This window comes from Gallus gallus, chromosome 4 (assembly GCF_016699485.2).
Source record: "Gallus gallus isolate bGalGal1 chromosome 4, bGalGal1.mat.broiler.GRCg7b, whole genome shotgun sequence".
NCBI classification, from domain to species: Eukaryota; Metazoa; Chordata; class Aves; order Galliformes; family Phasianidae; genus Gallus; species Gallus gallus.
In genome coordinates, this window is record NC_052535.1 from 2,217,362 (window position 1) to 2,241,348 (window position 23,987).

Below are 23,987 nucleotides of genomic sequence, written 5' to 3' on the forward strand. Positions count from 1 at the left end.
GTGAGCTTGTTCCCATTAAAGGATGGTTTCTTACCCCTCATGGAAGACAGGAACGCCAGGGTGGAAAGTACAAACCTCTGTGTTGCTTTCTGGGCCCTGGTAGATCTGTGGGAAAAAAGCAGAGGCAGCCCTTGGCTGTTCCTCCAGCACGGCACGGCAGCACAGCTGGGCTTCTGCCCATTCCCGTGGTGGTGCCCATTGTCACCCCTTCACCAGAGTGCAGTGTCTGAGAGGACCACGGCTGGTGTCAGTCCCTGCTCTGTGCCAACAGCATCCAGCTTCTGCCAGGACATATCCCCGCTGCAGCACCCCCATAATGCCACCTCCCTGCACAGCACAGGGCTGCCCAGCAGGTGGGTGCTTTGGCCACTGCAGAAGACTGCTCTCATCATCCCTAAGCACGAGAGGGATGCTTGTCTGTCCTGCCCCTTCTCCTCCTTCCCTCAGTGTGTCAGTCCCACGTCCTTTACTTGCTTCCCTCTCTGCTTCTTTCCAAACATGCTGGCCTCCCTGTAGCACAAGCTTTGATGCCGTCAGACCATCCCACATGGAGCGGCTTTAGGGCAAGACAGAACATGGGCTATGCTTCAGGAATTAAAAGCAGGCAGCAATTATTCCATCCCCATTTTCAGAACAAAGGCCCTGTATACGTGCTGTACGCCACTGCAAGCAATTAAACATGGGTGTACCACTAATCCAGGAATTCAGATGCCTCTTGGAGGAACGTGGCCTGAAGTCAGCAGGGGCAGCCACCTCCCCCTGCCCAGCACCCTGCCCTGCACACAGAGAAGGGGAGCAGCACAGCGCAGCGATGCTGGATACTCACTGCCTTGCAGGCTGCGTTCTTGCAGGTGGTGCCAGCTCTCACCTGGGCAGCCGCCTCCCCTGTGAGAACAGCACAGCTTTGCTCAGGGACACGCAGCATGCCCTGAGCCCTCCCTGCAGCCCCTGCTCCAGGCTTGGCAGGAAAGACCTGCTGATGGCCATCAGCTCATCGCTACCTGCACAGTCACCCTTGGGCTCCTTGTTGTTAGGAGACAGGCTCAGTTTCTCCAGTGCTTGTTCCAGAGATCTAGATACTTTGATTGGCAGCAGTTGTCGTGGCTCATCAGAGCTGGAAAACAACAGCAACAAAGGATGAGTGGGTGTTTGTTTTTTGCAATGTACGTGTTGCTGCCTTTCCCCAGGAAGCAGGCAGGGCAAGGCACGTGCACAAGTAGTGGTATGGCCAGGCTGTACTGTCTGCTCCCTCACCTTGGTCTTTCCCGCTGCATCTTCTCAGCTGATTTTGGTCCTTGGACGATGATCTCTGCCATTGGCTTGGCCTTTGGCTTGTCTGAGGTCTCCTCTTGGGAAGGCTCAGGAGGCTTCTCCTTGCTGTGAAACCCCTTTGTGCATCCCTGAGTGGCAGAGACAAGCCTGACATCTGCTTTCCCCTTTCTAACCTGCTCCCAAATCCTATTTCTGTGACCTGGTGGCTCTGCATCTTGCAGAGACCCTACACGAGGGCAGGGGTGCCTGCAGGGATTCCCGGTGACAATCCCATGTGCAGTTTTACCAGGACCATAGCAGGAAGGCCTCAGCTCTGTCACACTACAGCCAAGGGGCAGCAGGAGCCTCCTGCCCCTCCCTGGGCCTCCTCTTGCTCCCAGCACCGCTCAGACACCACAGCTGTGCTGGCACGTGAGGGAAGTGCTGCACGGAGGGGGGGTCCCAGCTGCTGTGACATGGCTCTCCAGGAGGCAGCACCCAGGAGGAGACAAGAAACCCCCAGCCAGGAGCCAGCTAGTGTGAGTCACTCACCTTAATGGAGAGGAACTCAGAGAAGTCCGTCGTGCGCTTCTTGCAGCAAGACCAGCCCTAGGCACCGGGAGAAGACAAAATGGGTGGGGTGGATGATCCCACCAGACACAAAGTCCCAACCTGCAGCTGTAGTCCTGCTCACCTTCAGGGCATCGTGGAAGATGGGGACGCCCGGGTGATACAGGCAGGAATCTGAGGAGAGGAAAGCACGCGGAGCCTTTTGTGAAGGGCAGTCCTGCCTGCGAGCTGCCTGTGCTGCCCGGCAGCTCCTGAGCTGCCTCCTGTCCCCTGGCAGGCACGGGGCCGGCGCACGGGAGCAGCTGAGGCCACAGAGCAGGAACACATGAGGCACCCCAGCACACCTCGGCGTGAGGCAGAGTTCGTACTTACCCTGGGAGTTGTGCTCAGGATCAAACCTCTGCCCACAGCCCTTGTTGTAGCACAGCAACGCCATGGCTCAGGCAGGCACGCAGCGCCCTTCACTCCAACAAAAATCCCATCAATCTCATCCCTGTCCGCGGTTCCCCCTCTGTTTCCCCGTAGTTTCCAGCACAGGGGCCGGGAGGTGGCTTTGCCTATCTTTGGAGGCAGCTGGAGGAGGGGGGTGGTAACCGGAGAGCCGGCCAAAGATGGACACGGCAGCTGACGGGCACTGCCGTTATCTGCAGAGGCATTCGTGTCCTGCCCCCCTGCTCCGGCACACGTAGGCGTCCAGCAGTGGGGATGTGAGTCGTGGGGCTCCCCCTGGGTTGAGCAATGCCAGTGCCCACATCCCACCTGCGTCTGGCACGGGACATCCACACCACCACTCTGCTGGTGCTCAGTTGCATACAGTTGCAACGCTTGAGCTGCTGCAGGGACGGCTCTCCGTTCATTTATCATTCAGAGATGCAGCTGTAAGTTTCCTGCAAAGGGAGAGACTTTCTAGGGTGAAATCCTTACTGGTCTCTGCATGACCTCAGTGGAGGGCCTTGTGCAACCCACAGATGGAATCTGTCCCTGTCTGCTATCTCTGCCTGCACCCTCATCACAGACACGTGCAAAATGCTCCCCATACCCAGGGGAGGTTTGCTCAGGCTGCCTGCTCCCATCCAGGGACCTGGGATTTCCTCCTATGGACAGGAAGTCCTCTTGAGCTGAAAGATTTTACTTAGTTCCTACAAACATCTGAAAGAAAAGTGTATTTTTGTTGTTCCTGTTTGTTGAGACAGACATTTCCTGGGTGCTCCGGAGCGCACAGCAGCCACCCAGCACTTCTGCTGTGGATCTGGCTCTGAAAGAAGCCCTCGGCACTACCACAGCCCCAAAGTGTCCCCTATGTGCAGTGCAGTGTACCCACCCTCTGAGGAACACAGCGCCCTGAGGGGCACATAGAAAAGCCAAAGGGCTCACTTCGTTCCCAGGAAGCCAGGCAGAGCCCTGTGACAGGGAAAGCCCAGCCAGTGGGCTGTGTGCTGCTATAGGGTTTCAGATCTCCTTGTCCTTTCCCCGAGCCGTCAGCGTGGCCGCAGCTGTCGCCATCCCCGTGCCAGCAAAGATTTGGAACTCAGGTTACTTCATGGAGGAAACGCCGAGGCGATGCTGGGGCTGAGTGCTGCAGAGGGCCGAGCAGTGGGCAAGCAGAGCTCCCCAGCGCCAGCAGAGCAGCAGCTGGGCTGTCCCCGTGTGCCTGCAGGAAGCCAGGAGTGAACCACCGCACTGCTCCGTCCCCGCAGCGCTGCACCGTCCCCACTGTGGAGCAACGGGGGAGCGAAGCAGCCGGAAACCACACGTGCACAGCAGCACCCGTGAGTTGCTGTGTCTGCAGCTCCCAGCCCAGCAAGGATGAGGTCAAAGAGTGCAGCGTGGGGACAGCCTGAAGACACCCAGTGCTAAGCAAGGACAGGTCACAGAGGTCTGTAGCAGAGCTGGTGCCTTCGATGCGCTTTACAGATGAGGGAAGGGAGGCGATGAGTACAGATGATGGCAAGAGCACAGCACGAGGCTGCACAGCCCTCACGGCTCCACCAGCTCAGAGCGCGGTGCTGCAGCCCACTGTGCCCTGCAGCACAGCTCCAAGCACAGCACAGGTCCTTGGGCTGGCCATGCACTGCACCTTTGAAACCAGCACACAAGGAACAGCCAGCTGGGGATTACAAATAAAGCCCCTTTAGCTTACGTGCAATTAATTTGATAGAGCAGAGAACAAAAAGGAGACAGAGAAAATGAGCAAATTGCTTTCAAAATCCTTTCACTTTTTTTTTAATCACCCAAAGGAGAACAGTTTGCCTGGGACTGGGCTGCCCTCATGCACCACTGCTACCAGTTGTCTTCAAACACACAGAAAACCAAAGGTGCTATGCATGCTGGAGCAATAACATCGACTATAGATGGTGATCTGCACTGTTTGGAAAGCTGAAGAAGAAAAATATAAGTTTTGCAACAAGTACCTTACAATAAGTAGCACTGGGCACAGCTATTGATGAGGTGTCCAGCATGGAGCTGCGATTTCGAGCCTGGGGTACTGAGCATGAAAGCAGAAGCAGCCTCACAAGGCAGTGGTGTGTCAGAAAGGAAATACTTCAGGCAGAGATGTATGGGCAACCTTCACCTCCAACCATGAACACTGTCCCCCTGCAGCTGGGCTGTCACCCCAGTGCTCTGGTCTCACTGGGTGAGTGTGCACTACTGCTGCTGCAGACATTTTCGCTGTATTTCAGGCTAATTCTTGCTCCCCAGGGTAGCTCTACCTCCTCAGAGATGAGCTGCTGCTTTACTCCAGTGCTCACTCACACAGACAGTATTCCTCAGCAGAAAGCACAGACAGTCCTTAGTAGGAACTGGTCCGAAAAGGAGTGCAGTCTGCCCTGAATTCACTTTTCTCACCCTCAGTTGGCACCCAGCATGAAAACCTTCCTTGGGAGGGTGCTGTTGCCTTGAAGCAGTCACTACAGGCATCACACAAAGCAGGGAGGCCAACTGCAGTGATGGAAGGGGATCCCAAAGGCACAGCTCTGTGAGGGGCTGAGCTGCCCTGCTTTCTTGCTGTCCTTTCATCAGCTCTGGCTCTCCCAGGGTACATGAGCCATCAAACACGGGGAAAAAAAGGGGGGAACGGTGGCTCCTTTCAGCATGGCCACAGGTAACACCTTCTTTGGAGTTACAAAGGTGGTTCATTAGATAAAACCACCATTTGTGGCTTTCTATATAATAAAAAGCAGCTTCTGGTGAGCTCCTGTGTGTCAGGAAAAAGAAAAAAAAAGGAAATTGCTGTCTATTTGATGTGACAAAATTACCTGGGTTCCAGCTGGATCTTCCAGATTCACTTTGATTGATGTAAACACAGGCACTGTTTAAAGGGAAGCAGCATAAATCACAATCTGTGCAGCTCGCAAAGGTGGGGATTAAAGCTAAGGAGCAAACTGCTGGGAGCCAGGCTGCTCATCAGCCCTCAGTCCATCATGAACTGATACTGTATGAGTGCATTTTAACCAAGCTGATCAGGAACAACAGCAAAAGGCAGTGGTATCTCCTATGACAGTTGCAATACTTTCTGTCTGCAGCTGCAGCCAATGGTCTCCAAAAAGCATGCAGTCAGACACTCTTCTGCTCACTGGCTGAATTTCAGCACATCTGAGCAGTGCCCATACAGAACCCGCTTTGCAGAGCTGCACCGGCTGCCTTACCCAAGCAATCAGATCCTCCATTTTCACCTTAAACCTGTTTTATTAGACGAACCTTGAGCAGTGCTAAATCCCCCCTTCCTGTTACATCCATTTCCTCCCAAAGCTTACTGCCTTAGTAACCTGCCCATCCTTACCTGACACTTGAACAGGACCGAGGCAGCGGCTGGAGCACCCACACACTTGAGCTCTGTGCCTCCTCTGAGAATCACAGAACGGCTTGGGATGGAAGGCACCTCAAGGAGCACGAAGCTCCAACCCCCTGCTGCAGGCCAGGCTGCCAACCTCCACATTTAACACCAGCCCAGGCTGCCCCATCCAACCTGGCCTTGAACACCTCCAGGGATGGGGCATCCACAGCCTCTCTGGGCAGCTGTTCCAGCACCTCACTGCTCTCTCTGTGAAGAACTTCCCTCTGATATCCAACCACAGCAGGGCCCTCTTGCACTACTCACTAACAAACCAGTGGAACAACAGACAGAAGACTGAGACAATACACAGCTGTGTGCAACTTCACAGCTTCCTTTTAGTATTTCATATTCTGGAATCAAAATATCTACTCATCAGCCACTCTGCCTTAGGGAAAGCCTGCCAGCCCCTCCCTGAGGAACGTTTGGGTATCTTGCCACGTGTGGAGCTACTCGAGCAAACATGGCAGGTGAAAAGCATCGCCCAACTCCTCACACTGCACCTACAGGTAAATCATAACCCCTCTCAGAAGTGCCATTAAATGCTGTATCACCCAAGCATGCCAGATGCTCGTGCTGCTGCTGCTGTCAAACATGGAAATAAGCAATGGAAACAAGAGCAGCAGCTGTAGCCTCTCTCCAATCGTTTATCAATCATGCAATTACAGGCTAATTACAATTAATCAAGTGACAGGTGTAAACCAATGAAAGCCTGCAGAACAACTTTCTCAGCCCTATTTTAACAAGGTACCTGCAGGCCAAACCATGATTTTCAGAAGCTGTTGCCTTGGTAGTGCCTGTCATCTGACAAATGCTTTAATCTTCCCTATTATTTTTAAGTCTGTAAGGCAGCTCCTTCCTTATGCTCTAAGGCTGCAAGTCTCCCACACTTCCCCATCTAAACCTCTTCCTAAGCTCCCCTCTCTGCTCCCCCCTCTCCCCAGCCTCAACTGAAGAGCTCTAACACAAGAACACGAGGCACAGAGGACTCCTGGCCCTGCGGATTCCCTCATGCATTACACAACATTAAGCACACTGTCGCCACTGACAGTGACGAGTCCTCAGCTTCCTGCCCCAAGCAGAGGTCAGAGCCCTACAGAAAGCCCTGCATGCTGCTCAGACTCTGACATGGCACAAACAGCAGCACGCTGCTGTCAGACACGAACTGAACAGCACAGTCCTGCCGATGCACCAACAAGTCTCACATTTCTCTTCTGCGCCTGCACTGCAGCCATAACCCACCCGCATCACAGCCTCTCTTATTTGCCTCCTAAATGTTGAAGTTCTCATTCCAAAACACAAACAGAACTCATTGGGTGACGAGGAGAACTGGTAGAAAATTCTCAGGGCTTAATGCCTTCTTTATTGACCAACACAAGATTTACTCCGTAATCTACTGCTTGCCTTACTTTAATCCATACGTATGGATTACCCATAAAAAATACCCCAAAAACAGAAGAGGCAGCACAGCAGATAAAAAAGGCTTAAAATCCACTTTAATAATGCATTCCTGTAACATTCCTCAGACAAACTCAAACTTGTTAGTGGGACAATTACAGCTTGTGTTCAAACAGTTTACACTAAATGAAAAAATCTTGTAGTACTTCTACACAAAAGACAGGCAAGGTTAAGATTATACAAACATTGGTTTCAGTTAAATCTTCAGCATGAGATACAGTATCTTTGTCCAATAGATTGTACTTTACTACCAGTAAAAATAAACAGCGATACAACACATTATCAAAAAATTCATCCCAACAGATCCTCCCAGCCACTCAGGCTGCACGTGACAGTCAGCTACTTTAAAGAAACAGATGGTCCAGGTAAAAAGAGTAACTACAAGTTAGGAGGAAAAAAAAAACAGAAAAAATGAACATAAAAATCTCTCCAATTCACTATCAGATGGACCATTTGGAGCAATATAAATGTACAGAATCGCGGGAGCTGCAAAGTACCCAGATGCTGCCCTAGTTCTCCGGAGACTCCTTCCCTGTGCTACACACTAAGAAAATCCAAAAGAATGCCAAGACTTACTGCAGTTGTATCTGGTTCTGCCTCAGGACTCCGGCTGCAAACAGCACACCTGGAACGGTCAGTCAAGGCATTGCGGTCCTCGCCAGATCTCACCGTTAGAGAACAACCACGGCAGCCTCCCTGAATCCATTTTCACATTGAAATTATAGGAATGCACCACATGAAATTCTCTATAAAATGTTTATCAGTCAGACTGCACTCCCCTCGTCCTAGAGTGGCTTAACCAAAGCAGGCCCTAATCGACTATTCTGATACCCACCCCCTGAGTAGAACCCTGTACGGCCTGCCAAGATTCCTTTCCTCTTTGGGGCAAGTGCAGGGGGCAGCTTAATCCTGTTAGTATCTGCGACGTTTGTTAGGGCCAAATTCACCCCCTGGATTTCCTCTGTTGAAGGCAGGAGGGTTCCCTCCCATCGCTCCCAGGCCTTCCATCGCGCTGCCCTGCCCAAAGCGATCCGCAGGCGGTGGTGGAGTCTGTAATGAAGAAGCAAGATGGAAAACAAAGAACAGGCAGCAGTTAGAAGCTATCCTAATTGAGTCAAATCCTGTCCAAATCCTGCAATTCCAGTTTACCTTGCTATAAAAGTACTCTAACCCACCAAAACCAACCCCAGAACTGGACTGAGAGGGCTCTAATTACAGTCAAACGTTGCAGGTCCCTTCCCCACATGGCTTGGAGTCGAGCATATAGGAAAGCAGCTCATACACCATCCCTACCTACTGCCCTGCTGTGCAATGGGTGAGTAACAGTCTGGGAGAGGAATTTACATTTTCATCATATTTTCCTCACCCAAACTGAATGTAAATGAGGAGCAGCACACTGATAATGCAGCACTATCACAATCCAGTCATAGACAATACTATGAATCCAAGATAAGACTGAAATGCTGGCCCTGTGGCTCAGCCTTATCACTCTATTTCCATTCCTCAAGCTCTCTCGTCTGCCAGTTAAGACAGTGCTACTGCACAGGCTCTTCCTTCCAGCAGGAGAAGAGCAGAGGATTGCTCAGCTTGGAAGATACCTCACGAAGTCCCCAGTCCATCCCCCTGCTCCAAGCTGAGTCAGCTGGGAGGGCAGATCAGGTCAGACACAGCTTCAGCCCATGTGGTCTAAAAAACACCCAAGGACTGGAATGCACTGACTCAGCAACTCAAACAAAGCACCTGGCCAGGACAAAGTTTCCTAAAAAACCATACATTTTTCTGGCCATTGGAGAAGCAGCCTATTGCTTTTGGTCTAGGTGGTCTTATCCCAACATGCTGATCTTAACACATTTCCCATTGCTTTTTTCTTTTTTCTTTAGAACGACTGTTAGGAGCTGCTCAAGATGAACAAACCTGCTGCTGTTTCAGCAGCTGACTGGAAGAGCTGCCCTGCGAGAGGATCAATCCTCTGTCTGAAGGACAGGAATGACAGATGCCACCAAAGCAATTATCTGTTGTAAAGCCCTGCAGCAAAGCCCTCAATGCATACCACCAAAGCTTGAATTCCCAAGCAGTATCCCTCCTTCCCAGTACAGCTACCAGGTCATCCCCACACCCACACTATTTGCTGCACTAGACTGAACTTCCCTTGGAAAATAAGGAAGTTCCCAAAGTTGCAAGCTGCAGACATTGCCCACCACAGCATTATTTTCATAGGAACAGTAACAGCCAAATCACTGCAAGCAGTTCAATTCCTTCACCTTGCCAAGGCAGCCCTCACCACAATAACTGCGTGCAGACTGAGCTCAATGGTTCCTGAATTAAACCTGACACCCCCAACAACTCCTACAGAACACTGAAGCAACACCTTACCTCACATTTGTAACAAGCCAGAATGTGCACAGTTACCATTCACCACTGAAATTATTAATGCAACAATCATAATTCCTGTCTAAATATCCTGATTTTTCATTTTATCTCAGTACTATCTCAATGTCCCTTAGGATCAGTTATTATTCTAAGAAGCATTTTTCCTCTGCTCCTATGGAAATGTAGCAAACAGACTTCTTGCAAGCTAGCTGCAGCATGCACAGTGACAAGTCTGTACATTTCAGAGCAACAGATTTCAGCTCATATCAGCACTGGAATTACATTCCTTCATCAGTTCATTTCTCATGTCACTATTACTGAAGCAGACAGGTTGTGGGTTTCCTACGCAAGAAAAAACAATCCAACTTTTATAATCTTTTGCAAAGGATTTGTAATGAATGGAACTTCTCAGATTTCCATTAGCTGTGTTTAAAAATTAAATCTGCATTCAGAATTCTCCCTAGGGCTTCCTCTTTGTAACTCAGCAGTGACATATCCTCAGCTGTGAGGATGCCTGAAGTTTCCAATTGTTTGAGGTCTGTATAAGTGAGGACAATTGGAGGCAAACGGGGTGCAAAGCTGAGCTGTGCTCACAGGGATTGGGAGACCCACCCTTCACTCTGACCAATCAAGCACTTAAACTTTCTTTGCCCTACAAGAAGAGTCACACAGACCTTTTGTAAATATATGCAGTTTAAAAATAAATTCAATATAAAAACTAAAAAGAGCAAATACGTAAGTACAGCCTCCAATGATTCTTTGCTCCTCAGTTCCTAAGCAAATTATCTGAACTCATTTTTGCATCCTCATTATTACCATAATCATTTCAGCTTATTAGCATGGGAACTTATTGTTTTCAAAAACGAGTTATGGACAGAACACTCCTGAAAGCTCAGCTTTATGCTTCGAGATTCAACATCTCCAAATATTCTCAGAGTGCTTCTCAATATGCCATTTAAAAAATGACCACAAATTACTGCTAGGGTCCTTCTAACAAAGGGTTTTAGCATTAGCTATCTTCAAAGTAACGTAAGAAGGATGACGTGGTTTAATCCTCAAGAACACCAACAAATAGCAAGGCAAGATGAACTTGTACAGATCTCAGCAGCAGCTAGGTATTGGGGCTGGGGGGGCAACAACCCTGAACAGCACAGTGCTCAACAAGTGAAACAACATCATGTACGTTTAAGAGGTGTGCACAAGCAGCAGCTGGGGATGCATTACCATTCCCATGGCTCCATCGGGTATCATAGCTCCAGGACCAGCTGCAGGAGGCGCAGCAGCGGGGACGTTGGTACCACCCATAGCTCCTCTATTGTTCATGCCAATGGTACCTGGAAAAGAAAACCAAAGAATGTTCATAGCAAACACAGAGGAAGCTGGAGTCTCCTCATTGCTCCAAAACCACAAAGCACCATGTAAGCTTCCTGCAGTGTAAGATGCAGGGACAGAGTCCTAATTTCTTGACAAGCATCATGCTGTTAGGTCAAGATAAACTGGTCTTGCATTCCACTGTTATCTGAAACTACAGCAAATTCTAACGGTCACCATTTCCAAGAACAACCACTCCATGGTCGTCTTATGCACTCTTATGCATGTGGCCTGAAACTCCATGTCGTGTAGTCAAAATATTGGAAGACATAACTGAGATTACTGCCCGGGATCAAGGGCAAGTTGCTACACATTGTACCACTTTATCAGTACAAATTTCTTATTCACATGTGGGTCTGACAGGAATTTCAATCAAGTCTCCTGCTTACTGAGTTTTCACATATACACAGTGCTGCCTCACATGCAGTTTTTGTTATATTTCCTCTAATATGATTGTTTCCTATCACTAAGAAATTGTCATAGTCATTCTCTCAAAGGAGAGAATAAAACAAAACCACTCAAAAAATCATGGACTTTCTAGAGAAGGGGATGAACATGCATAGAAATGAAGAGGGCCACAAAAAAACAACCATCACACCACACTTACCTCCCATACCCATCTGTCCCATTCGCATGTCCGGTGGCTCCCTCTGGAAAAAGAGAGACTCATTTCAAACGATAAAGAAAATGCAACATTTCTTCATGAAGTTACATAGATTTGTTGTGTTCTGGGCTTTTTGTTACTGCCTAGAAAAGTCATTCCTAGGGTATGTTTCAAGAACAGATCTATTCTATCACGGTACAACATCAAGCAGCAAAGCAAAGCAAAGCTGCCTGTAGGGACTATACCAGACTGCAGCACAAAGAGACACCTGATACCTGCCTGGTGGGATCTGCTGAGCAGCAGTAACACATTGTGAAGAATCAGTGCTGCTACTTCCTCAGCATAGCTAAGAAGCTTTCCCCGTTGGAAGGAATGCAAGCTTACGTAACAAATATGCAGCATTGGGCCACTTTCATAAAATGCTAGCTAGTGAGCTTAGGGCACACACCACAGATCCACCTCACTGCAAAGCTAGGACCTACACAGACAGCAGTGGGACAGTAACTGCATTAGTTACATTTTCCAGACAAAGCTATTAAGATTAAAGGGAATCAACAAACAAGAGTAGAATGTAGTGAGTGTAGAGCCTCTCAATCAACATCTTAAGCATTCACAGAAAGCCCCATGCTGGGAAGGGCAAAATTCTAACGTGTGTGGATGCAATGGGGAAGTGGACTATTCGTACCGCATCAGCAAAGTTCCCCTTGAAGCCTTCCTGCTGGCGTCTCATCATCTCTTCCTGCTGCCTTCTCATTTCTTCCTCACGGCGCCTGCGTTCTTCCTCTTGCCTGGAAAAAAGAGGTAAAGATGCTCAGCACAACACACACCAAGCATTTGCATCACAGTGCTGTCTAACAAGCTCTTGTTTTGAAAACACACAGCTTTAAAAACACGATTCTGCTGAAGCTGTAAAATATTAGGCACCTCGTGATGAAAACAAACATCCATGAGCAAGACATTCTCAACACGCTTAGTTTTAAAGAATTCATTATAAAAACATTCCCAAGCACACCCATGTACACAGCAGCTCCCAAGTACATGCTAACTATGTGCAATACAATGCATAAAAGCCACATGGTTCTCAAGTTTCTTGTATTACAGAGGTAAACTGAAGGACCACAGGGAGCTTCTTACAATGACCCTGAGACAAGGAAGAGCTGGAACGGAGAGAGAAATCTCTGAGGCTAAGTTACCTCCCAGATGAGAAGACAGATACCACATGGGGTTTCCCAGCCTGCAGCACTAAAGCTGCTGCACAGATTCTCATTTTTTGAATCTGTCTTGGTCAAAGAGCTAAACTGAGATAGAGCATTAAAACAAACAAACAAATCCAACCTAATACTATTCAGTGTCCTTCAACTTCAGACGGAACTCTTCCATCCTAGCCCAGATGCACACTCCCTCTATTAACAGAAAAGGCCAGAAACAACAGCCACTCTTAAGGTAGCAATTAAGTTGTCAGCTTGAACAATTAGTGAACTGGAGAAGTGCTTTGTCCTGTATCATAACAGATTCACAGTTTCAGAACTGCCTCCTTACCTGATTTCCAACTGTTTACGTTTTTGTACTTCCTGGTTATGCAATTCCTCCATCCTCCTCAGTTCTTCCTGGCGTCTCATTAAATCTGTAAAAGATGACAGTTCCACAGTTAGTTAAAGTCAAGCAGCTATGCCACAGCTCAGCTTCAGCAGGCTCCATCAGTCTACTGAGCCACTCATCCTGGGATGCTGGAGGGCTTTGTTCTGCTATTATAGTTAAGTTGGACCGGTACCTTGCCTCATGAGCATAACTTGGTGCTCATGGCGAGCTGCTTCCATTTCCATTTCCAGCTTCTCTCGAGCTTCCTTGATGTTACGGTCTACCTGTTCTTGCTGCTGCTTCTCCATTTCTATTAGAGCCTTCCAACGCATGGCATACTCATACTCAAAGCTGCCAGGCTGTGCAAATCGAGGAGGTTGCTCACGCTCCCTGCCAAGCAAGGAAGAGCTAGTGAATGCTTCAGTAGAGCAAAGAGGAACTAAGAAAAAATAACTGTTTGTGTGCAAATGCAGTGGCAGATCCTTTTGTCAGTTAGAACCGTGTCTCACTGCAACAAATAAGAACCTCTGTGCCCTCTGTTTTTGCACAAATAGCTGTGCTTTAGATACCACTTCTTTTTCCCCTCAAGAAACTGCCGTTATTGAAAGAAGAAACAGGCAGAAAACAAATGGTATGGGTGATGACAGGACAAGTAATGACACTGTGTTCCTAAGGCACCAAGATACTGGGTGAAAGAAATTTAGACATTCTCTTGAAAGAAACAGGCTTTGCTCCTGCTGAACATCTTATCAACAGGTTTACTCCAGAAACACACAAAGCCCAAACGTGTGTTTGCCTTGCTCATTTCTGCACCCCTGCACCTGGAGCATGCATCTATTCCCAATGCATCCTCAGGGTTCCTGCAGCCCTCATTCTCCTCACTTGAAAAATGTATGACCTCACATGGCTTACTAATTCCCTCTGCTGTGACCACACGATACCTGCTTACACCAGAAAGCCTTCAAAGACAATGGCCTTCCTCCTGGACAGCTCTATAATCCCTTAATGCTGTTCACACTCTCCTATTTTCACTGTGACTTTAAGACTCTTTTTTTCCCCTACAGACTGTCCATAATGCTTAGAGCAAATAAATTAAGTCTTTGTTTCAGCTTCTCATCCAACCAAAGGGAACACACCCCAAACTGGCACCATTTTTTATTCCAAGAATAGAAGCAGGCAAACGCTGTATGAAAAGTATGTGGAGGCTGCCAGTCTTATCCAGCAGTGGATCCAGAAACATCGCTTCCTTTCAGCTAACCAGGGCAAAGGAACAGTGCATGCAATCCTTTCTAGCACCAGGTCACACCAACAGAAAAAAGGGAGCACTGATGAGCACCTTCCAAAGGCTCAAGCAGGACGATGTCCTGAAGCCCACAGAGAGTGTCACCTTATCTCTTATGGAAAGCACATACTTGTGATATTGCTGGTTTTTGATGACAAGTTTTTCTGGTAGTCCCTCTTCATCATCATATTGATCCATGGGCTCCACAGTCACAGGCCGAGGGAATCTATAAAGAAAAGATGAGATGCTTAGAGGACAACTCTAGAATAAGCTTGCATTACAAGGAACCCCATATACTAAGTCTGAACCTATAAAATATTGCTTTTAGTGCTGCTCCATGAAACTCAGAGCAGTCAGGGATCTGAACCAAAGCAAAACCAGAATTTTTTCTCCCCTCTCTTCCCTTGCTACAGTTCACTGCTGTCTACGGTGAGGAGTAATACTACTCCTTGCTGGAGATCACTGGCTGCATCACTCACACTCTCTTGGAGAGATCACCATGTGCTGTTTGTTACTGCCAAACAGCAGAGCTCTGCCAGCTCCTGGTGGGCCCTGCCTTAATCTCCCTAGAAATCCACTGGCATGCTTCACAACAGACACTGTGCCTGAGAGCTTCTGCCCTCCTCATCTCTGCGTGAACAAAATTAACTAATAATAATAATTATCTCACAATCAGCTTCCCACTGCAGCACTGACACCACTCACTTCCTCAGCTTCTCTTTGGCTACTTAACCCATTTGCCAGAGCTTTGGAAATAGAAGAAACAGCCACACTATGCTGAGGAGCAAGCCGTGCTCAGGCTCCAGTAGAAAGGCAGGACACGAGAGGCTGAAGGTCCACAGCACAGCTTTTCAGTTTAAGGTGATACATGCCAGTATCAACTGCCTTATTTTCCAATGTGAACTTGTCTGTTCCAGCCAGCTCATGTAGCTGCTGCTTTGTCCTGGTTCACGACAGTAGAACAACTCCAATCAAAACCACACCATACGTAGAAATAAGCAACATACTGGTTCCCCATCCCACATACTAAAAACCAGTGCAGAGAGCTAGAAAGAGAGTGAACGTTGCCCCCCAGGTGCTTCCTCTTATATACTGGTAGCGCTCAATTTGTTTTCATGGTTCTTTCAGACTACGTGCTTCTGAATCAGCAAGAAGGCAGGGAGTAAATAATGCAGATGAACTAAGAGAGCCCAAGAGCACCCAGCACCCCTGCTGCTGAGAACTACACACTCCAATGGTTGTTCCCAAAGAGTCTCAGGCAGGAAACAGCAATGTGGGGAAAAAAAGACCAACAAAAAAACCCTGCTTTTTGAAACTGAATGCATTGAATACTGCTGTGCCATACACAGCCCCCCCAGAAAAAGGAGAGAAGTGAGAGCACGAACCTTACAAAATTACTTTTGAAATTATCAATATAGCTCAATTTCAGGCAGTGTTTCATTAACAAATCCTAGGGGCACACATAGAAAAAACAGTTTTTATACTCTCAATATATCAAAAATGGCCCCCATTTTTAAAGCAACAAAGAGTGCTCCATGGAAGATATCTAGAGTCAGTCTTTTACTTGTGCACATTCACACGATTACTCACGATGTCCTTTGTGGCCTTATGATATTTAGGCACAAGGAAGATGATTTTATTACTGTTAAAACCCAAAGCAACCCAATCCATCTGATCAGCACCTCAGACAGATCCCGTGCTCACAGAGCAGTGGACCAGCATTCCTCTCAGCAGCACTCAGAGTGGAGTCCCACCCCCATTCTCAGAATGCACAATTAACACCGAGAGCTTTGTTTCCAGCCAGTGGAATGGGTGGTCTCTGAAGCACCTCCTGTTTGCTACAGGGTGCTCCAATTGCCCTAAGGCATTTTTATCTACAAAGACTTTATTGGGCAGCTTTGCACGCTGACCCCACCAGCAGCTTCCCAAAAGGAAGCTTTGAGACTCGAGTTTCAGCATATGTTCAATCTTGCTGGAAAAGAAGCTAAGTAGAATTCTCTCTGTGCAAATTATCTCCTGCCCCACAGCTCATCTACCCCCACTCTGCTGCTAAAAAATACTGCTCACAAGCCAACACCACCCATCAACCTGCACACATCCATACAACTCTCCTCGCCTTCCACACTTACGTCGTCAGCAGGAAAGAGCCATCGCTACATCTGTCCAGGGCTTTCCTAGCAGCAGGCTTCCCTGAGAACTCCACAATGCCTTTTCCAGAGGATCGCCCTCTGTCATCCACAATCACCACAGCCCTTTCCACCTGGCCAAACACTGAGAAGGCTTCCTCCAGGAGCTCATTGGACACGAACTGAGGCAGGTTCCTGACTGTCAGCGATGCGCTGTGGCACGCAAAACGCACTCTGAGCTGCTTCCCACGGAGAGGCATGTTGTCTAGTTCCACTTTTGCAATCTCTGCCAGAGTGCGAGTTTCCTGAAGATAAAAGGTCACCGTTGAAACTCTCAGGGCAGCATGGAATCAGCTACACACACAACTGTCACAGACGTTTCCCCTGAACAAGTATTTCATTGAGAAGATAGCATTTTAGACACTGGAATGGGCTGCCCGGGGAGGTGGTGGAGTCACCGACCCTGGAGGTGTTCAAGGAACATTTGGATGTTGTGTTGAGGGACATGGTTTAGTGAGAACTATTGGTGATGGGTGGATGGTTGGACTGGGTGAACCTGTGGGTCTTTTCCAACCTTGGTGATCCTATGATTTAAAAAAAAAAACACCCTAATAGCCATTCTCTGCTATATCTAAAGACACAGAGTTTGGAGGGCAAAAAGAAACATCAGATGAAAGCCTTATCCAGTAACCAGTAGTAACAAAGCAAACAAGTTATCATTATCTATCAGATTTAACTCAATCAGAGCAACAGTCTCTTCTAATAAATGTGCTTAATAATTTGTTTTAAATGGCAATAATTAATGTTTCACACGCTCTTCGAGGAAATGTTTGCTGTATGACAACCCATGAAAGACAGCCTACTCCAGTTTCACACCCTGATTCATTTACATCACTGCCAAGAAGTCTGTGCTACAGTAAAGTGCCCCCAGACTCTGGAACTTACCACTCTATGCACTCATAGTGGGGCTTTCAGACAGACCGCACCTGAGCCCACAGGTCTGAGAACCATTCTGTTATGTCTGCAGCTAACTCCCCTCCCTCCTAGACATATTTCAATGTGATTATCTGGAGATTCTCCCCCACCTCAAAAGCATTCGTCACCCCAATAACGTGTGATGGTCTGTGTTCACAGCAATGTCACATGTATGCCCTTCCAGGAGACAGAAGTCTGCCTGGTCTGTAACAGCATCACGCTCACGTTTTCCTTCTGCCTTCTATCAGCTCATTCCAGGATAACTCTACTATGTAGCTCATACATCCTGCCACAAGCTGCTTGAACTCACTCACATTCCTTCTCATTCCATGCTCTAAACAAATTACTTGTAGAAACTAATCCATGTTCCCAGGTCACTAAAAATCAACAGCAGACTTAATTAACAAGATATCTGCACATCTACCACTCGCAGTTACAAACACTCCTCTAGTGTTCACTGCCACCAAAACACCCCTAGGGCAGCAGGTCACTCACCAGCCTGATAAAGCCAAAGCCTTTGTCCTTGTGTATGAAGACTTCACCTGCCTTGCCATACTTCTCAAACAACTTTCTCATCTCTTCCTCTGTAATATCTGGGGGCAGATTCCCCACAAAGAGGCGGCTTCTTTGGGTGAAGGTTTTTTCCCCAGGTTTCCGGAAATTCTTCAGGTCGATGGTCAGGCCTTCATCTGAGGGGAATAAGGTACACAGCTGCTCTACAGTTGGGGGGATAAATTCTATTAGGTTTCATCACAGTGGACACAGATACATAGGACAAATACAGGCAATACCACCCCCTCGCTTAGGTCTCAAACCTCTCCAGCCATCTCTTCAGCAATAGGAGGATTCTATTTCACAATGGGCACACAGGTTTTTCTTAAAGAAAATGTGCCTGAGCCTCATTAACAGCAGTGAAATGCAGTCTAGAACTGAAAAAAAAACCAAAAAACACAGAAACACCACAGTCTGGAATAATGTGAGAGTTTACATTCAACTTTAGAGATCTGCTTAAGATGACTGGCCCACAATAAAAGCAATTGCAGTCACAGTACAGGATTTGGCTATTACAACCTCAATAATTACAGGGAAGCTGCAGTTTGGCCAACAATCAGATATTTTGCTGCAAACAACCCCAGAGGACCAAAAAAAAAAGGCAGGGGAGTTAATTTTGCCCAGACAGGTGACATTTTAGATAGCTGGTACAGTACAGGATGGGCTTTGGCTTCCAAGCTGAAGAGAAGGCTGAAATGGTGAAAATAACAAAAAAAATCTAAACAGCCCCTTAGGTGAGACCTCAGAAAAATTACAAAGTTCATTACACAAAATCTGTATTTATTAAGTAATGCTACACCCAACAGTAATAAACAGAAGTGCTTATATGAACATTCTCAATCCCCACATGCATGTACACTCTTTAGCCCTCAATTCAGCAAGAATCCAGCATGACCCTGGAAGCTACAGATCCCATGTGAAGATGACTGTACAGTCTGATTACCTTACTCTGCCCCCTTTCTTAAAGGCACGTAGGAGCTCTCTACAAGTTGTAGGAAGGTATTTCACTCTTTGTTTTCCTCCCTCTCTTCTATTTATTTGACAGGAGCACTTTGCACATCAAGCCCTCCCCAAATTGCTTTGCAAATGATACGCCTCATGGCCATATGGAATAAACCCAAGTGGTTTGATTCAGACTACAAAGTGTGATACTGACCAGAACAGGCTGTTCATGCAGACAATGGCTAAAGACCATGCTTTTATGAGTACAAGCACTCTTCTAAGCTAACCCTAAAGAAAGCAAGACTGATGATGTATCTATAGAGGACAGTAAGTTATTTACTTCATGCAGAAGCCACGTAAGGTGAAGTGCTTTGTCCTGTGAACTTCTCCAGGCTCTTACCAAAAGTATTTGGGGTTCAACTGCAAGGCCTGTGATTTAGCTGAGCGTTACACCAGTATCACTGTTCTACCTTAATGAGATCAAAAGGGTGCAAGATGCAGGCTGCCCCTCTGAGTTGATCTCCTAAGAACACACCAACACAGTCGTTGTGTTGTAGTGTTTCCAGACAGACTGGAAGCACAGCAGTTGGCCACCCTGTTCTATCATCCCCCACGAACCTGCTTAGCAAGATCACTTCATAAAAAACCCATGCATTTCTTATTAGCCTGCTGTCTGCATGTGTGGGGGTGAGCAGGGTTCAATTCAACCCGCAACCAGGACAGAAAAACAGGGGAACCATGCTTAAGGAACACAACTGGAAGGGCACTGAGCTCAGGAAATGCTTCTGAGAAAGCAAAGCACACGTGGCTTTTGGATCTTTGTTTTGAAAACTGAGCAGAAAGACTTCAACAGAAAACTGGAACACAACAGCAGCACCTCCTCCCCCCCCCCACCAACACAATGGGGGTGCACTGAGCCACACTTGTGACCCACGGGGTCGGGTTGGATGGGGCTCCATTAGCATATGGTTCAGCTCAGAACCACTCTCTGAACACCAAGTGACAGAGCTGCAGCCCGTGCTCATGAAGAACAAACTCGGAAACACCCTCAAGTAGAGAGAAATGCAGCACTGAAGGCAGCTGTATGTGCACAGTGAGGCATCCTTATGTGCTCCTGAGCATCTCGGGGACCTTCATGGTAAAACTGAGTGGCTGTGGATAACAGTGCTGAGAGGGACGTGGCTTAGTGGGCACGAGTGACGGCTGGACAAGAAGACCCCAGAAACCTTTTCCAACTTAAACCATCCTATGACTCTTAGGACAACAGCGCGTGTGGACAGCGCGGCTCTGCGCTGAGAAAAGCGCACTGAGAAACCCTCTTGTGGGAGATAGGGGAAAAAAAGGAACGGGCCGAAAGCCGCCCCGTTCCGTCCGCAGTGCCGGAAACAGCGCTAAGAACTCAGAACCTCCCGGACTCCGTGCGAATTTCCCTCGAGAAGCCCACACAAAAAGGAACCCGCACCACCGCCCCGCGCCGCACACGCAGCAGCGGCGGCCCCGAGTCCCGGCGGCACGCAGGGAACGCCCGGCCCGGCGCGGACGGGACTCACTCTGGCTGTTGGCCTGCTGCCCGTTGGCGGGGATGGAGGGCGGCGGGTGCTGCTGGTGTTGGTGCTGGTGCTGCTTCCGCGGCGCGTGGTTCTGTTTCTCCATGTTGAAGCCCTTGTTGCCCTGCATCTTCCCCACCTGCGGGGGGACACGCACCGGTCGGCCGCGGCTCCGGGGCTCCACGCCCGCGGCCCCGAACTCCTCCGGCCGCGCCTCAGCGAGGCTCGGCGGCCGCGTGCGGCGGCGGGGCGGGGCGGGCCGCGCTAGGCCGCAGAAGGCCTCGGCGGGCCCTCGGCGACGGAGACCGAGCGGGCGCGCCCACCTCGCGGCGGAACGGCGCCGAGCGGCGGCCCCGCGCCGGCCGCGGCCTCACCTGGGGGCGGACGGCGGCGTCGAGGCGAATCGCGGCCCCTTCGGCCCGCAGCGGCCCTGAGAGGAGCGCGCGCGCGGCCGGAACTCGCGCAACCTAACCTTACGGCCTCCACCCGCGCTCCCATTGGCCTCCCCGCCGCGAACGCCGCGCTCCCATTGGCCGCGCACGCCGCCACTCACCGGCCTATCGTGGCGGGGCGGGCCGAGGCGGGCCGGCGGCTCTTTGCGAGGAGCCGATTGGCTGCGTTTCGGCGGCGGCCCGCAGCGCGCGCTGCCAATCACCGCGGCGGGCATCACGATGGGTTGAGAGGCGAGCAGAGAGACAAAGGAGACGAGCGAGCGGCCGGCGGGCGCCGCGCAGGCGTTGTGAGGCGAACGGCCGCGCAGGCGCAGTAAGGACCGAGGGCTTTAAAGGGACCGCGGCGCCTACGAGCGCGTGCGGCGTCGTGCGCGCGCGTTGCCCCCCCCCACTCTCCTCACAACCGCGCGCGCGTGCCCGGGAGGGTGGCGGGAACGCCGCGAGGGGTGCGGGGCGGCCCGTAAGTACCCGAAGCCGGGCGGAACGTGGGGTCTCCTCGCGGAACCGTGGGGCCTCCGGGGACCGTCGTCGGCCACGGGGCGGCCGCAGGTGCTCGCGTTCGCTCCGCAGCCTTTCAATAAAGCCCTGTGCTTCCCTCAGCGCCCCGTGACACGCAGCGCTCGGGCGGTTCGCAGCCCTCACGGGGGTTCTCCGTGCCTCTGCCCGGCTCAGCCCCGCTCCCGGGAGACAAAAAACGAGCGGGCAGCCCCGGGCTGCGGGCACGGCAGGTGGCTGCGGGCAGCGTCCCGAGGCGGGGCGGGGAGAGCGGCCCGGGGGTGTCCCGGGTGGGGGGCGTCGCTGTGGGGGGAGGGGAGCCCGGCGTGGGGGTGTCGCGGTGGGGGCGGGGCGCGGGCGGCGGGCGCGGGCCGGGGGCTGCCCCTCCCGGGGGCGGTGCCGTGTCCCGGGCCCCCGCGGAAGCCCCGCCCGGCCGCGCTGTCACTCACCGCCCCGGGGAGACGCTCCAGCTCCGGGGGAGGCGGCGGTGGCGACGGCGCCCGGACCGGGCCGGGGGGCTCCTCCCGCGCGGAGGTAGAGGCGGGAGCGGAGCGGCCGGGGAGGGCCCCCCAGGGCGGTGGCGGACCCAGGGCCGCGCGGCGAGAGGGTTAACGGGGAGGGGGGAGCGGGACGGCGATACGCTCTGCGCCGTGCAGGCAGCCCTGCGGGGATCGGGGCGCCCCGTTCCGGCCCGCGCTGTGTCCCCTGCGCCGCGCTGTGCCCCCGCCGGGGTGCGGCCGCTGCCCGCGCTCGGCTCCGCGCTGTCGTTTCGCGCGGTCCCGCTCCTTCTTCAAACTCCGCTCCGGGTTTTCCGTCCGCCCGGCGGAGTGCGGGGCTGCCGCGCCGCTCCCCGGCTCGGGTTCCGTTCCGCGTTTTTGAGACCGCCGCTCACCGGTCAGTCTCGCGAGCCCCGGCCCCGCCGCAGCCAATGGGGATCCGTCCCTCGCTTGGCGCAGCCAATGGGGAGCTGTCTCCCCCCCACCCCGGGCTGCAGCGCGCTGAGGGCTCCGAGCGGCGCCTCCATTTAAAGGGGCCGCGACCCGAATCCGGGCTCTGGGCAAAACGGGCGGCGCAGCGTTGGGCAGCCCCAGGTACGAGCGGCGCCGCCCGGGGGCACCTCCATACGGGCGGCGCGGGACCGAGAACTTAAAGGCGTGGGGTGCGGCGATCACATCGAGGCGCCCTGTCGTGGGGGGCCGTTGCTCGCCCGTGGGGGCAGGGCGGGCGCGTGCGGAGCGGGGTCCGGGTGGGGGGCGGGGTCCCCCCGCAGGATGGGGGGCGGGGCGCTCTCCCCGCGGGAGGAGGCGGGGTTGCCGCTGGGCGAGGGGGCGGGGTCGGCTCTAAGCGCCCCTGCCGGTGGTGGCCGCTGGGGGGCGCCCTAGGGCGGGACGGGGCGGGGGGGCAGATCCGGCGCGACGGCGCCCCCTCGTGGCCACCACGGGGAGCGGGCCCCGCTGCGCCGAGGCCTGCTGCGCCCGCACGCAGCCCGCGCTCTGCTAATGGGGGTGCGGCCCGGCGGGTGCGCGTGGTTCCCTGGGCACGGCGGCTGTCTGTCCGCGAGAAGGGTGCAGGAGGCCCATGAGCCCCGTGCGTTGCCCCGCTCGGGGGTGCTGCTGCCACGGCCCTGCCTCTGGCTGGCTCGCAGGGCTGAGGAGGGCACTGACAGGGCTGGGAGCTGCGTGTGGCCGCGCGGGGACGGGCCGTGCTGTGAGATCGCTCGATGCGGTCAGCGTGGAGTGCTGGCGGGGACGGGAGGCTCAGCCTCACGCTCAGAATGGGGGCTGGGGTCTGCTGCTGGGATGAGCTGCTCCGTTCGAGATCTTCCCTTCTCCCGGCAGCGTTTCAGCCCTAGCTCTCATTCAGGGCTGTGATGCATTTCTCTCTCACTGCCGCTGCGTTCCCCAAGAAGACTTCAGTTCTGCCTTCTCTCAGATGGCCCTCGGATCCCGGGATCAGCCAGCAGCTCGAGGCTCCGCTTGCTGCGCTCACACCCTCTGCCCACCCTCGCCCTTCACTTGGGGGGTGCAGCTTGGCACCCCCATTGACACACCATGGTGGCCGGGCACACCTGTCGCTTGGCAGCCCTGGCACAGAGCGAGGGGCCGAGGCTGAGCCCACAGCCTGCCTTGGGGTGCAGAGCCCCGTGTGGCTTGTGGGGATATTTGGTGGCCAGTGGTTTGGGGATGCATGGCTCCGATGGACGCACGTGCTGCCAGAAGCCTCTTGTGTAGGAAGGGGTGAAAGCACGATGAGGGAAGAACGTGGTCGGCTGCAGCTATGACAATTAGTCTTATTATCTGAATGGAGATTGTGTCGGGATATCATTGTTTTAATCTTAGTGGCGTGTTCAAAGTGCAAACTTCATCCCCTGCTGGCAGCACAGGTTAGGAAAGGGCAGTGCCTGAGGCCGTCCTTCCCAGCCCTCTTTGGACTCAGCCGTTGGTCTGTGCAGTGCAGCATCACTGCAGTCAGTCTTACAGCTGCACAGGGGTGAAGCATCCCAAGGCTGACACTGCTTTTAAGGGGCCCCAACGGTGGGGATCTCGCAGAGGAACGTGGGGCTGCAGGAAGGGCTGGTTACA

At 51.7% G+C, this 23,987-nt stretch overlaps 3 protein-coding genes and 1 long non-coding RNA gene across 17 annotated transcripts in view; 2 read left to right on the top strand and 2 right to left on the bottom strand.

Annotated features, from left to right (window-relative positions):
• RHOG2 (RHOG family member 2) overlaps positions 1–2,354 on the bottom strand; it is an 18,118-nt gene extending 15,764 nt beyond the window's left edge. Inside the window, exons 1-7 of the mRNA XM_040698785.2 lie at positions 2,194–2,354; positions 1,946–1,995; positions 1,804–1,860; positions 1,255–1,400; positions 1,002–1,114; positions 827–885; positions 35–105 (exon numbers count right to left, since the gene is read on the bottom strand). Of these exons, the coding sequence (XP_040554719.1) occupies positions 35–105; positions 827–885; positions 1,002–1,114; positions 1,255–1,400; positions 1,804–1,860; positions 1,946–1,995; positions 2,194–2,257 (560 nt within the window). The 5' untranslated portion in view covers positions 2,258–2,354. The remainder of the gene's footprint in view (positions 1–34; positions 106–826; positions 886–1,001; positions 1,115–1,254; positions 1,401–1,803; positions 1,861–1,945; positions 1,996–2,193) is intronic.
• The window catches only part of LOC121110551, a 14,719-nt gene extending 4,012 nt beyond the window's left edge, over positions 1–10,707 (top strand). For all 3 annotated transcript variants that reach the window (XR_005859746.1, XR_005859748.1, XR_005859747.1), the window contains one exon: positions 8,343–10,707. This is a non-coding gene — a long non-coding RNA (uncharacterized LOC121110551). The remainder of the gene's footprint in view (positions 1–8,342) is intronic.
• On the bottom strand, positions 7,130–22,157 carry NONO (non-POU domain containing, octamer-binding). Of its 7 annotated transcripts, none has more exons than XM_040699097.2 (11): positions 21,855–22,157; positions 20,462–20,597; positions 17,913–18,106; positions 16,446–16,747; positions 14,447–14,542; positions 13,228–13,424; positions 12,996–13,080; positions 12,142–12,244; positions 11,460–11,502; positions 10,706–10,815; positions 7,130–8,161 (listed from the first exon to the last, which is right to left on the bottom strand). In XM_040699097.2, the coding sequence occupies exons 2-11, from the start codon at positions 20,586–20,588 to the stop codon at positions 8,024–8,026; spliced, it is 1,395 nt and encodes a 464-aa protein (XP_040555031.1). In that variant the 5' UTR covers positions 20,589–20,597; positions 21,855–22,157; the 3' UTR covers positions 7,130–8,023. The 7 variants fall into 7 exon arrangements, with proteins under 7 accessions (XP_040555031.1, XP_015133799.1, XP_040555030.1 ...); XM_015278313.4 differs by having other exon boundaries at positions 17,913–18,133; XM_040699096.2 differs by lacking the exon at positions 21,855–22,157 and adding an exon at positions 21,379–21,671 and having other exon boundaries at positions 17,913–18,133.
• Positions 21,046–23,987, top strand: part of ZMYM3 (zinc finger MYM-type containing 3) — a 31,322-nt gene continuing 28,380 nt past the window's right edge. For 3 of the 6 annotated variants that reach the window (XM_015278402.4, XM_015278407.4, XM_025150337.3), the window contains exon 1: positions 21,853–21,939. The gene's annotated coding sequence lies outside the window, so the exon portion shown is untranslated. Of the gene's footprint in view, positions 21,371–21,852; positions 22,497–23,987 lie in introns of those variants that run through there. The other 3 variants (XM_040700030.2, XM_015278406.4, XM_015278403.4) reach the window with 3 other exon arrangements.